Source organism: Colobus angolensis, unplaced genomic scaffold, assembly GCF_000951035.1.
Source record: "Colobus angolensis palliatus isolate OR3802 unplaced genomic scaffold, Cang.pa_1.0 Scaffold398, whole genome shotgun sequence".
Classification (NCBI taxonomy): Eukaryota; Metazoa; Chordata; class Mammalia; order Primates; family Cercopithecidae; genus Colobus; species Colobus angolensis.
Genome location: NW_012117354.1, coordinates 1,697,160 through 1,711,051, shown reverse-complemented (window position 1 = coordinate 1,711,051; position 13,892 = coordinate 1,697,160). Strand labels below are relative to the sequence as shown.

Sequence of the window (13,892 nt, the reverse complement as noted above, 5' to 3'; positions counted from 1 at the left end):
GATGAATCTGCATTCATCTTAAATCAAGTCAGCAGTCATCACAGAATGGGTTAAAGCAGCAATTTTCAAAGTGCCAATCAGGAAACTCTGGTGTCCCCAAAATCTTTCAAGGGATCTGTGAGATTAAATATTATTTAGGTGAACAGGCATTTACTATTTTCATTTTCAATAACTATTCTAACATTTTTCCATTATAATTTAAATATGATCAGTATTGATAGATATAGCCATAGGAACGAAAGCCCTTTGGGGGGTCTTCAGAAGATTTAAGACCACAAGTTTCTCAAAATCAAAGTGTGAGAACCAATGGGTTAAAAGAGGGAGCTCATGCCTCTATGTTGTACAAAAAGAAATAGTTTCCTTTTCACTATTCCATTGGTTCACTAATCACAGAAAAGATCCATGATGTCACAATTAGGTACCACTGTGAAACTTTAAAAAACCACTCTATAAAATGAGAGAAATCTGAGTAATGGCTACCCAAATAAACAATTTATAGATCTAAGGACCCAGTCCCAAAGTATGTTTTCTTTTTTACTTCCATCCTACATCTACCTTAAGTCCAAACCAGAATTATCCACTCTCAGTTATTGGCTCCTGAGAAATTAGGATCTCTCTCTGTCTTACATTCCTGACATACTCCATCAGTGACCCTTATATTTCTGATGCCACTGCCCAGAAGTCTTTTTATTAGGCTATTTTCAGGGCGAGGGTGGCCTTACTCTGGAATGGCAGCTATATTTCTCATCAAGTGCCAACTCTGACATATTAATAACAGCTGTCTGAAACATTGTTTGAGAAGGATTCCGAAGCTGTTTCCTGGCTTAGCAAGACAAATGCCATAATTGATTAGAGGTCTACCCTGGTTACAAGAAGGAAGAGTGTTAGCTTATGTGCTGTGTATTTGCTGACCCTGTGAAATCAATTGGAATTGCAATGGTCAAACAGATGTAGAGCAAGACCATAAATGCCTAGTCCATGCAAAAATTACATAGAAATATAACTACTCTGATGTGTAATAATGGGTATCAGCAATAATTGCTTCTTCATAAACAAACTCTATCTTCTTCATAAACAAACTCTGCTTAAAATATAAGCATTAAGTTTTATGATTAAAAAAGCAAATAAATACATAAGAATATAAGAATTGCCTTGAAAGTTTGTAACAACATAGCCTGTATATCTATGTATCTAAGTATCTGAAAACACTTTTAACTTGCACATTAACTAGGATAGATGCCAACCACCCTTGATTTTGCCTCTTTTAGGAACTTGACCAGGCTTTCCTGCAGACACAATCTTCTCAGAATGGAATCCAGGCAGGTGAATTTTAGGGATGCCAACTGTGGCTCTTGACAAATTCCAGATGTCACTGCTGTGGCTATAGTGTGGCATCTGCTGAAAGTATTACATTTATTTACAACATATCATCTTACTGGCATAATTATTAATGCATAAGGAAGAAGATGGGGAGGTGAAAGAGAAGGAGAAAAAGGAGGAGGAGGAAATTGTGAAAGTAGGAGGAGGACATGGAGAAAGAAGAAAGAAGATGAAGAAAAGAAAAGGTATAAGAGATAAAGAAGGATACAAGTCGATTCTGGAGTAAAAGATAAAGAAGAAGGATACAAGTCACATCTGGAGATTTGAGCCAGTCTGGGTTTTTCCTTGCTTGACAGGAAGCATAGATAAAACTAATATTTCTTTAGAATGTGTTCTTGTGACTATTTGCTCTACAGTGACACACCACTGTTTAGCAGTGATACAAGCTGGCAATATGTTCCTTTAAATCACATTCTGTTGATGAAATAGAAGAATTTTCAGCTCCTCTGAGAATGGAACCCAAGCACTGACAAGAACACTCACTTGTTCCTTTGTGAATTTGCCTTTTTGTCATTTTGCCTGAGAGTTATACTGTGAAGAAGTAGACACAAGAAAGCAAGAGATGCCTGGGGCTGATAAATCTGGCTTTAAATATAATATTGTGAAGAGATTGAAAAAAAAAAAAAAAACAGAGCCAGAAAAGACTCATATAGTATTTGCTTTCTTTGGAACAAAAGAATATACTTTGTGCTTTAAAATAAACAAATAAATATATTTGCAGCACAATGTTCACAAAAACGTGGCTCTACAATGGAATTCTGATAATATAATCACAAGTAACATTAATGAGAAATAAGTGGGGCAGAAATATATATAAATGGAGAACTTTATAGTTTACAAAGCATTTATATGCATTTGACTTCATTCGTCAGACTACAAACATGATGTATAAATGATAATACAAAGCAGAAATGATGCTAGTTGTTGCTTTACTGCTGCAGGGCAAGGGTCACAGTGAGCAGAACCTTGCTCCCTACACCCCGACAAAACCCAGAAATATCAAAAGGGATGTTTAAACCTTGTTTAAAAGTGAGAAGAAAAAGAAACATATAGGAAAGCAGGAAACATTCTAAAACAAATGATTAAATGGATGGCTTTGTGGGATTTAGGTTAAGAAAATGATGATTATTAGGAATCAGTATGAGTTCCTTTAAGTCTTGAAAAATTATTCCCTGTAAAACTGATAGATTTGAATTCTATAATTCCACAAGCAAGGCAGCATTCTGTGATCTTCCCCTGGGACAAAAAGAGAAATATGGTATTTAAGACAATCAAACTCTAAGTTATATATTAACTCTCTTCTATAAAATAATACATCACACTGTTAGATGTTCTCTATATCCAAAAACTTTTAAATCTAGAATCCTAATGATTCAAAATCACCACCTTATCACAATATGTCCTTGAATTTTTATTAATCAATCTTGTTATTAATTGAGTAAAGATATAATCATATTTATGAAATTTATAGATGATAGGTGATGCAGAAATAACAATGTTGAATATTAGATTTACATTTTGAAATGATCTCAAATTGTTCAACTAATTGGAATAACTTGTACGTTGCGGTAATCTCAGGGCATAACAAAGACTGCCACACTGCTGACCTCAAAAAGTATTGGTTGAAACAATTAATGAATAAATGAATGAATAGGTCAAAACTAACAAGGTAAAATTTATCAAATAAAATTAATTTTTTCAGCTACAGACTAGACTAAACCTGGTTTGATGGTAATTTAGATAAATACCAGACAGGTACAGTTCATTACTGGTTCAATTTAGGCCGAGGCCAATTAACAAGGGTAAAATATCTAACAAAATTAATCTCACTGTCTGTTATCTGTTCCAGTCAGACTACATGTAAAATACAAAATTCCTTCTGGACATTACTTTTTAAAATTGACACTGGCAAACTAGAGTTCAACAACTTTATTCTGATTGGGCAGCCAGCATATTGAGAGGTCTGACAATCTTGTCAGGACATACAATTGAAGAATCTGGGATGCTTAACTTTAAAAAAGAAAACAGGTAGGAGGGACATGCTTCAGATATTTGGAGGGCTGTCATAGGAAAGATATATTACAGTCAATCTGTTTATCACTTAAGGAAACCATATGGGAAACAGACCTTGTTTTAGCAGTACAAGGAAGAAATTTCTAAGAGTTACATCTGTCCAAAAACAGATTCATTTACCTTGCTAAAAAGGGAACACTTCATCACCTTAAGGATCCAAGCAAAAATAAATAATCTGCCAGGAGCTTTGCAAAGCAATTATTCCTGTGTTAGGTAGAACACTAGCATAGATAACTTGAAGAGCCTTTCTGGGTTTAGTATTCTATTTTTCTATGGCCTTGGAGGGTCTTGTTGCCTCCATCTTCAACAGTATCATAACATGTCTTTTCATTAATGTGTCTTCTTCCAATTTAATACCTGATGAGGTCTATCTTTGTTCTAAGCCCCCATTGTTCTTAGTTGCTAATGAGGTAGTCCTTCTGTGACAGTTAATTTTATGTGTCAGTTTGACTGGGCTAACGGATGCCAAGATACCTGGTAAAACACTATTTCTGGGTATGTATGTGAAGGTGTTTACAGAAGAGACTAGTATCTGAATTGGTAGACTGAGTAAAAAAGATGCTCTCACCCATTTGGGTGGGCATTGTACCATCCGTTGAGGGCCTGAATGGAACAAAGAGGCAGAGAACAGTGAATTTGCTTTCTACTTGAGCTGGAACAGCCATCTTCTCCTCCTCTCGGACATCAGCACTCCTGGTTCACAGGCCTTCAAACTCCGACTGAATTACACCACCAGCTTCTATGGTTCTCTAGCTTGCAGATACTGGGACTTCTCAGCCTCCATAATCACATGAGCCAGTTACTATAATCTCTCTGTTACTTTGGAGAACCCTGACTGTTCTGGAAAGGCCCACCATATATGCAAAGTCCCCCCCAAATGCCAGAGGAGCTGAGAAATCAAAGAATGAGGTAGAAAAATCCAGTTTGTCAGTAATGGAGGTAACTTACAGATGGAAGTGTGGTCTTGGGCAGCAGCAAGACAGATAGATCTTTAAACCTGTTACCTCCCAACCCAAAGCTTATATACTACAGTGAAAGGGTGTAAGTGCTCTCTACGCAAGACAATTAAAGGCAATCCTCCAGAACAGGCAACAATGCTATATATTTGTCATAGCCTGTAAAATGTGGGATAACATCAAGGTTGACATGTTTTTTTCTCCAGGGACAGTAAATAAAGCAGGAATCAGGAGGCATTCATGAGACTGAGGATACTCAAAAATCATTATAGCAGATTACCATTTCAGGTGGAGTCACTTTTGTCTCCACACTAATACGGCTTCTTTATGTTCCTACAATCTGACTTCTATTGCAACCATGGCCGGAAAAAAAAGAAACAATCCCCTGTTAAAAGTCACAGCCTGGCTGGGCACGATGGCTCACACCTGTAATCCCAGAACTTAAGGAGGCCAAGGTGGGAGGATCACTCAAGGCCAGGAGTTTGAAACCCGCCTGGGCAACAGAGCAAGATCTCATCTCTATTTTTAAAAATAAATAAATAAATAAATAAATAAATAAATAAATAAATAAAGTAAAAGGCATAACCTTTTTGCTGTAATAGCCAGTGGTCCCGAATTATTTTCCTTCTCCTTGACTCTGTAGAGTTATTGTTAACTATCCTTCCTCTATAATTTTTGCTTCTCTAATTACTTTCCTCTTTTTCAGTGGCCTTTTTCCTCTCCTTCCACTCATGAATCATAGTGTTTTCCTAAGGCACTAATACTTGCTATGTTTAGATTTTCACTACCATTTTTGATTATGGGATTAGAATAATTTTTAAATCCTTTATTACAATAGGATAATGTCAGTGATACAATTAACACTATGTCTTCGTAATTTCCCTATGTGACAAACAGTGAATACTGATTTGTTTGACAATATCCAATTGTAGTTACTTAGTTTTATTTTCCTAGTTGACCTGGGGAAAGTATTTCAAAGTTTACAGTTGTATTTTCCTGACAGACAAGGAGAAAATGCTTCAAATTTTATTTTTTTAAGTTTATCGTGGAGGAACTTTACCAGATCACACTTGATAAACTATCAGGGTGGCCATCAATTCAAATTATACATGAGGCAATACTTTATTGCCCTTCATATTTTAAAGTGAGTCTAAGGATAGTGTCACAAATCATGTACAGAGCGCAGCTGAAGACACCATCAATCCTCCCCCATCATCTACATATCAAAATTCAACTTAAGTTTGTAGACAGAACCACAACTATTAGAATATTTTGTAGAGAATGGAAGTTCTATTTCCCAAGTCTACACAAAGCTTGCTCTTCAAAGGAATCTCTCATCTGTTATTAAATAGCCACTTGGGATTCTTACCATTATTCTAGGCATGCACTGTATTTATTAAAGCTCTGCTTAATATCAGATATTAGCCAACACTGAAATATCCTCCACTCAAATGCTTATTACCCATTCAAAATAACTGAAAGTGTAGTTAAGAGTATATGGTTGCCAGGTGGAGATATTTAAGTTATATGATCTCAGAGTCTGAATAAATTGTGCGTCCCATCAATGGTCTAGACCAGAGCTGGACAATAAAACTTTCAGTGAAGATGAAGATGTTTTTCTAAACTATCCCATATGATAGCCATGAGGCACACACGACTACTGAGAATCTGAAATGTGCCTAGTGCAACTGAAGGACCACATTATCAATTGTATTTAATATTAATTAATTTACATTTAAATAGCTTCATACGGCTATTGAGTACATATGGGATGAAACAAGCCTAGTCTCTAGAAAATATAACCATCAATTATTCTTACGGTTTCCTTTCTTAGGAATAAATGTACATGTTAGTAGCATTAACATAGTACTATTGTACCAAAGTATACTGCTGCACCAAAACATTTACACTGACTTACTCATATAAAGGACATCCACAGAATACAATAGGTACCATGTACTAGTTGTCATGCTAAGTGCTGAGGAACTTTCAGGAGTTCCTTTAGGAGCTCAGAATATTGAGAGATGCAGTAAATAAGTTAATAAACTACAATATAAACTACAATTCTTGCTATTAAAGTCATCTAAATAAGGAATTGTGGAAACACAACATATAGAATAACTCTGTAGGAGTTTAAAAGGTTTCCTTGAAGACTTTTAAGCTGGGACACCATGAAGAAATATGTTGCAAAATAATATGCGGGGATGAGGGTTGGGGGGCATGAGGAAGTGGACAGGCATTCCAGTAAAGACATGGGGTCCTGAAAGGGATTGGGGAGGCTAGGATATAGAAGACTATTCTCGATGTGTTGTGCAGCAGCAGAGATGTTGCCAGAAAGTAGGCTCCAGTGTGATTGTGAGAGTCTTATATTGGAAGCAAGAAGTTTGGCTGCCAAGTGGTCACATACTGCCCTAAACTTCCCCTACTATTAGAATTTTTACACTTTTATTGTAAGTACTTATCTTTTTAATCTGCTTCATTAGATTTCTAAATTGTTATGGCCAGACCATATCTTCCTTATCCGCACTGTGCTCCATGGCATCTGATAGAGAATTAATAAATACGTGTTTTAGGAATGAACGCTTCTGCTTGTTTTGAAGTTTGATTCTCTCTGGAACCACACTACCTACCATCTTCCAAACTACCTCTTTGACTTCTGGTGTTTTCCCTCTTGGTCCATAATCAGGTAGCCACTGTCATTTTCTAGCAGTACTTAATGAAATGTTTTATGACTGAGTTACCTGTCTTTTAAATAAAGCTGGGGAATTTAATAGACAAATACGTTTATGGCATTGGATTTGAGTTGCCCACAGTAATGTACTTAGATGGAAAAGAAATTGAAATAACTCCCCTTTACCAACTCTATCAATATATGATTAAAAGGAGTATTTTTATTTTCGTTTTTATTTTTTGTGGCTACATAGTAGGTGTATATATTTACGGAGTACATGAAATATTTTGATACAGGCATACAGCACGTAATTATCACATCAAGGTAAATGTAATATCCATTACCTCAAGCATTTCCTTTGTGTTACAAACAATCCATTTGTACTTTGTTTTTTACAATGTACAATTGAATTATTACTGACTATGCTTCCAGAAAGGTGCCCCGATCCAGACCCCAAGAGAAGGTTTTTGGATTTTGCACAACAAAGAATTGAAAGCAAATCCATAAAGTGAAGCAAGTTTATTAAGAAAGCAAAGGAATGAAAGAATGGCTATTCCATAGGCAGAGCAACGGCTTGAGCTGCTGGCCTAAAGATACCTACAGTTATTTCTTGATTACATGCTAAGCAAGGTGCAGATTATTCACAAGTTTTCCAAGGAAAGGTGTGGGCAATTCCCAGCGCTGAGGGTTCCTCCCCTTTTTAGACCCATATAAGGTAACTTCCATAAGTTGCCATGGCATCTGTACACTGTCATGGCACTGGTGGGAGTGTCTTTTAAGATGCTAATGAGTTATAATTAGCACATAATGAGCAGTGAAGATGACTAGAGGTCACTCTCTTCACCATCTTGGTTTTTAGTGGATACACCAAAAAAAAATAAAAAATTAAAAAAAAAAGGTGGATACCTGTTTTATCAGCAAGATCTTTATGACCTGTATTTTCTCCCTGCGGACCTCCTATCTCACCCTGTGATTAAGAATACCTAACCTCCTGGGAATGCAGCCCAGTAGGTTTCAGTCTTATTTTACCCAGCCCCTATTCAAAATGGCGTTGCTCTGGTTTAAATGCCTCTGACAACTACAGTCACCCTGTTGTGCTATCAAATACTTGATATTATTCATTCTTTCTAACTGGAACAATATTTTTTAAATAGTAAAGAGTGAAACATATGAACTCCAAATATCTGAGACAGGTCCCAATCAACTCAGAAAGTTTATTTACATTTTAGGGAGACATGGGACAGCAATCAGCACAGGTAAGATAAACATTGGCTTGAGCTGGAAAGGCAGGACGACTCCAAGTGGGGAGGAGGGTTTCAAGTCATAGGTAGGTAAGAGACAGTTGCATTCTCTGATGAGCCTTTCCAAAGGAGGCAATAAGACCAATAAGACATGCATTTATCTCAGTGAGCAGAGGGGTGACTTTGAATAGAATGGGAGGCAGGTTTGCCCTAAGCAGTTCCCAGTTTGACTTTTCCCTTTAGCTTAGTGATTTTTGAGTCCCAAGATTTATTTTCCATTCACGGATATAAAAAAGAAAGAGAAAGGTACATCCCAGTCAATATCTACTCAACAAGGAAGCAGGATACATGTTCTCTTTGCTTTCCCTGTTTCCTTGATAGCCATGCGCACTTATGTTTATTTTCCTCATTGTTTGATGAAGCTAATCATCGAAATAAATAGGAAAGGCTCTAGAACTCCACAGGAAAGCAATTATACAGCCTTTATGACATGCAAATTTATTCACTCTGCAAAAAAAAAGTAATTACTTTCTGTAGTGTCTCCCATGTATCTCCCAAAAGGCACATGTCTGGGTGCATGTAAAAATTAACACGAAACCCTATACAAAAAGGAGTTCTCAGAGTTAACAGCTAGAGAAGAGAGGTGCCAATCTTTGCCACAGGCTTATCCCTCCGCACCCTCCCCCAAAACAAATGGCAGACAGAAGAAAAAAAAAATAGTAGTTACTACAACTATTACTCTACGGAAATATTAGGGGGAGTGAAAACAAAGTTCTGACACTAAACTTTACTGAGCCCTGCATCCTGCCCACGACCCCTTAGCCACCCATCTAGCTGCGCACCACCCACCTAACCGCCGCAGCCCCATCAGCAGGGAGGAATCCCCAACGCCGCGACAGGACCAAGGCACTTCGGCGCGCCTGGCACCTCGGGAGGCGCGAGCGTTTGGTGTTGTCTGCGTCAGGGGCGGAGCCTCTTGTCCCTCTGCGCGTCCCGTTCCGCCTTTCTTTTCTCCCACCGCCTGTCGGCTGACGTGTCTGCAGTTCCTCCGCGTCTACTGCGAGTCAGGCCGTGATGGCGGACGCCTGGGAAGAGATTAGGCGGTTGGCGGCCGACTTCCAGCGGGCGCAGTTCGCCGAGGCCACGCAGAGGTGCTTGACCCTCCCTCTCTTTTGTGGAGCCCAAATTAGGCCGTGGGCGGACACACCTGTATCTGGGACTTTAGACCCGCGGCCCTGCATCCCGGATCTTCTCACTGCTGGTCACCATTTCCTCCTCCTCCCTCAGCCCCGAGCCTGGATCGCAGTTCTAAGTCCAGCGCTCGGCGGGCAAGTCCGCAGCTAGGAGCCCCCCAGCCGCAGCGAGACGCTGGCGCGCCCCGCCCACCATGGACGGGGCAGGTGATTTCGAGGTGCCTTTATTGAGCGTTCCTCTGACCCTCCCTCACCCACCAGCCATTAAATCACTGTGACATCTTGGCTATTATACACTTCCTGATCTAGAATGAGCTCCAAAGGAGAGGCTAATTTTCCACCACCCCCCACCCCAGTACAGTACTTGGCAAATAGTATGTTGACCCTTAAAAGTTTTTGCCTTTTTATCTCTCGTAACAGACCTAGGGCTAGACCCATGACCCCATCTGTCATTCAGGTCACTGACATTTTCTACCAGCCCACTAACCTTGGAAGGATGTGTCCAGAGCAGCCTAACTCTGCTTTTTTAAAATAACGCTAATAGAAGCCTTACTATTCTTTGACTACTTCCTACCTGCGATGTTTTATTCCTTTTGAGCCCGAAGACAGCAATCCCCTTATGCTGTGTCTTCTACCACTGATAGCAAACTCGTAACTGCATGGGTAACTTAACAGTAGCAGTTATGGTTTCATTAGGCCACATCCCCGGCCTGCTTGCAGACCGTGTGTGTAAGTGAGGCAATTAGGCACTTAATTTAAAAGAAAATTGTGATTAAACTGGAAATTAAAGTAGGGCATTCTTTTTGTTTGTTTTTTGTTTTTTCTTTTTTCCTACCTCAGCAAATGTCTTCAATTTTCTATTCAGATTTGAAGATTGGAAGCAGGCCTGTAAGAGACAACAGACTTGAAATTTGTGATAGGATGATGTGTACCAATTAAATAAATGATTTAAGCATATGTAAACCTACTTACTCTGAAAGGTGTTTTTGTAACTTACTGAATCAGTTAGTGAAAAACATAGATTTTGTGATGTAGAAATTAGTGACTACACAAACTTTTTAAAAGCCTGTTTTCATACATTGTGTTAATTTTATTGAGCACTAGTGTATCAAGTGGACTTTTGAAACTTAACTGTTTTTCTTTCCCTCAGGTTGTCCGAGCGGAACTGCATTGAGATTGTTAATAAGTTGATTGCTCAGAAACAGCTAGAAGTAGTTCATACACTCGATGGGAAGGAATATATTACTCCAGCCCAAATTAGTAAGGAAATGAGAGATGAGCTACATGTCCGAGGTGGTAGGTAATTCTTTAGTGTTTTTTTTTTCTTGAATTTTTGGAAGGGGCAAAACAAATAAACAAAAACCTGTAAACATGTCATTGCATACTAAATTATAGATTGTAAGATAATCCTTTTCAATTGTTGATAATCAGGCTTAATATTTTTGGGGTTCATGTAAACATGGTCATATAATTTAAATGAACTCAAATATTATCAGTTAACAAAATATTTTACCGTTTTGAGTTATGTGTACTATATGTGAATTGTTTCTTTTTACAATTCCTTAATTTATTGCATGACTCAGGGAAGGGTATTCAGCTGCTTTTAAGGCTTACTTGTACTTACAAATTAGGTAACTCAATCCAGTGTGGTACTACGCCAATCATATTGTATGAAGTACTATTAAAAGCATACGCAAAGTTGGTTTCCTTTGTCTTCTTAAAATTTGAACAGACTACCAGGCATATTTGAATACTATTTGATTAAAATAGAAGCAACTATGAAAGCATCTTTTCATATTATCAGAGGGTAACATTGGTCTTTGTATTTTTTTGTTTTTTTATCAATTTTCCTTCATAGTCCCTTTAAAATATGAGCTATAATTTGAAATTCTTAACAGATATTCTTATGCTGATATGTAGAAACCTAACGTTTAGTATCAAATAATTGAAAAAAGTTCATCTTAGTTTAGTGATCACAGTAGATAAATTCTGAGTTGTGAAGAGAAATGAATACCCTCCATAGATATAGCCAATTTGTGTGCCAGTCGGTGCTCATAATTGGCCTGATGTTATTTAAAAAAAAAAAAAATTTGGAAAGTAAATTATTGCTTATGGCTTCAGCCATGAAGACTTACTCAGCCATCAGCTAGTGGTGTGTATTTGAAGACATTAATTACTCTGACTCTGTTCTATGCAGAAGGACTTCGACCAAAACTTAAATGTTAGAATTTATAGCTTTGGGTTGGTATGTACTCATATGTCATTTAAAATAAATGAATGTCTTTTCTTCAAAGGTCGAGTAAACATTGTTGATCTACAACAGGTAGGTTTTAAATTTATAAAATTTTTGCTTTAATTTCTCAATTTTTTGATACTGTGAATTTGTTCAAGTATTCACTAATGCTGGTATCATATTTTGTATAGTGTTTGTAAAGAAATAGTTATATAAGTCTCACTGATACACTGAATTGATTTAATAAGTTCTGATATATTGAAATGATTTAATAAATTTTGATTTATTGAAATTATTTAATAAGTTTGCCTTATTAAAGAGTTGGCCGACTCTTCCCCAGTTGGCTTTCTTATTATTAATTTTTTACCAAATGAACTCATAGTTATCATCTTATGTAAGTTTATGTAATTTTGGGAGAAAAATCACCAGTTTCAGGTTTATATGTTTTTAGTATATAAAACTAATAGAGAAATATTTTTAAAAGCAGGAGCTACTTTCAAAAAATACAAATATATATGTCATTACCAAGGTACACTATAAACAAGAAGCCAGAAAATTTTCTGTAAAATGCTGTCTGTTATATAAATATGTAATTTACTGCTTTATATAAACTTACTAGCAAGTGACAGTGTAATTCTTTAGAACTAAAAATAAATAAGCAATACACCTCTAATTTTTTATTTGGCCAATGCTTTTTGTATTATTTCAGATTGATTCAAAATTTAAGAATAAGCAATTTCTTTCTTTTTCTTTTTTTTTTTTTTGAGACGGGGCTCTCCCTGTGTTGCCCAGGCTCGTCTCAAACTCGAACTGAAGGGATCCTCCCGTCTCATCCTCCCAAAGTGCTGGGATCCAGGCATGAGCCACCATGCCTGGCCAGCAATTTCTTTAAAAATATAGTTCTAAGTTTATGATGTCAAACTTAAGAAACAATACAAACTTATCACTAATAGAATTTGTATTTGTTTTCCAGGTAATTAATGTCGACCTGATTCATATTGAAAATAGAATTGGTGACATTATTAAATCAGAAAAGCATGTTCAGTTAGTGTTGGGACAACTGATAGATGAGTAAGTATAATAAAGTACAAATTCAGGAGCACTTCGTTGATTTTCTTTCTTTTTTTTTTAGTAGTGTTTAAATTTAGGCCAATTATGGCCAGTTAGACATTTCATTTAGAACTCTTACAGTGCTGATTTTCATGATAAGGTTTATTTCACTTAAAGAGTAAGTGCTTAAGCCACATGTGGTGGCATGTACCTGTACTCCCAGCTACTCAGAAGGTGGAGGCTGGAGGATTACTTGACCAGGAATTTGAGACCAACCTATGTAACAGCAAAGATCCTGTCTCAAATTAAAAAAAAAAAAAAAAAAATTTAGTGTTAATGTATGGAATACTTAGAAATAATATAGAGTTCTGTGTTTTTCTTAAGAAGAAAATGTAAAACATAACTTTTACATTCTTTCCCATGTAATCTTAACTCTGAAAGCAAATTTGTTCCGAAAATGTTAATGAAAATCAAATACAAATTTCCACTTAAAAAAATCCCAGCATGCCAGCCTGACAACATGGCAAAACCCCATTTCACTAATTAAGTTTACTAATTAAAAAATTAGCCAGATGTGGTGACTCGCACCTATAGTCCCAGCTACTCAGGAGGCTGAGGTAGGAGGATTGCTTGAGCCCAGGAGGTCGAGGCCGCTGTAAGCCATAATCATGCCATAGCACTCCAACCTGGGTGACAGAGTGAGACCTTGATGCCAAAAAAGAGAAAGAAAAAAAAATGTATTGTTTGATTAACCTTACGTTTAGCTACACTAATGAGAAAAAAATATTTTTTTAAATATGAGTGATGAGTGGTGTTCATGTACACACACATTTCATTACTTTTGGGGCATACTTCATTTCAACGGAAATTAAACATAAAACGAGTCAACAGAAAAAACATTCCTAATACTTTTTTCTATTCTTTTCTTTTTTTCACTATTAGGAATTACTTGGATCGGTTGGCAGAAGAGGTAAATGATAAATTGCAAGAAAGTGGTCAGGTCACCATATCAGAACTGTGTAAAACCTATGATCTTCCTGGAAACTTTCTGACACAGGTATTTTTTTTTCCTAATAATACAATATGTCTTTTTAC

At 36.9% G+C, this 13,892-nt stretch overlaps 1 protein-coding gene across 2 annotated transcripts in view; it reads left to right on the top strand.

The window, feature by feature from the left end:
• The first annotated feature begins 9,330 nt into the window (after positions 1–9,330).
• The window catches only part of UFL1 (UFM1-specific ligase 1), a 33,703-nt gene continuing 29,141 nt past the window's right edge, over positions 9,331–13,892 (top strand). The window contains exons 1-5 of one of the 2 annotated variants that reach the window (XM_011955172.1): positions 9,331–9,472; positions 10,665–10,810; positions 11,809–11,837; positions 12,721–12,818; positions 13,740–13,854. In XM_011955172.1, the coding sequence (XP_011810562.1) occupies positions 9,396–9,472; positions 10,665–10,810; positions 11,809–11,837; positions 12,721–12,818; positions 13,740–13,854 (465 nt within the window). In that variant the 5' untranslated portion in view covers positions 9,331–9,395. Of the gene's footprint in view, positions 9,473–9,801; positions 9,889–10,664; positions 10,811–11,808; positions 11,838–12,720; positions 12,819–13,739; positions 13,855–13,892 lie in introns of those variants that run through there. The other variant, XM_011955173.1, reaches the window with a different exon arrangement.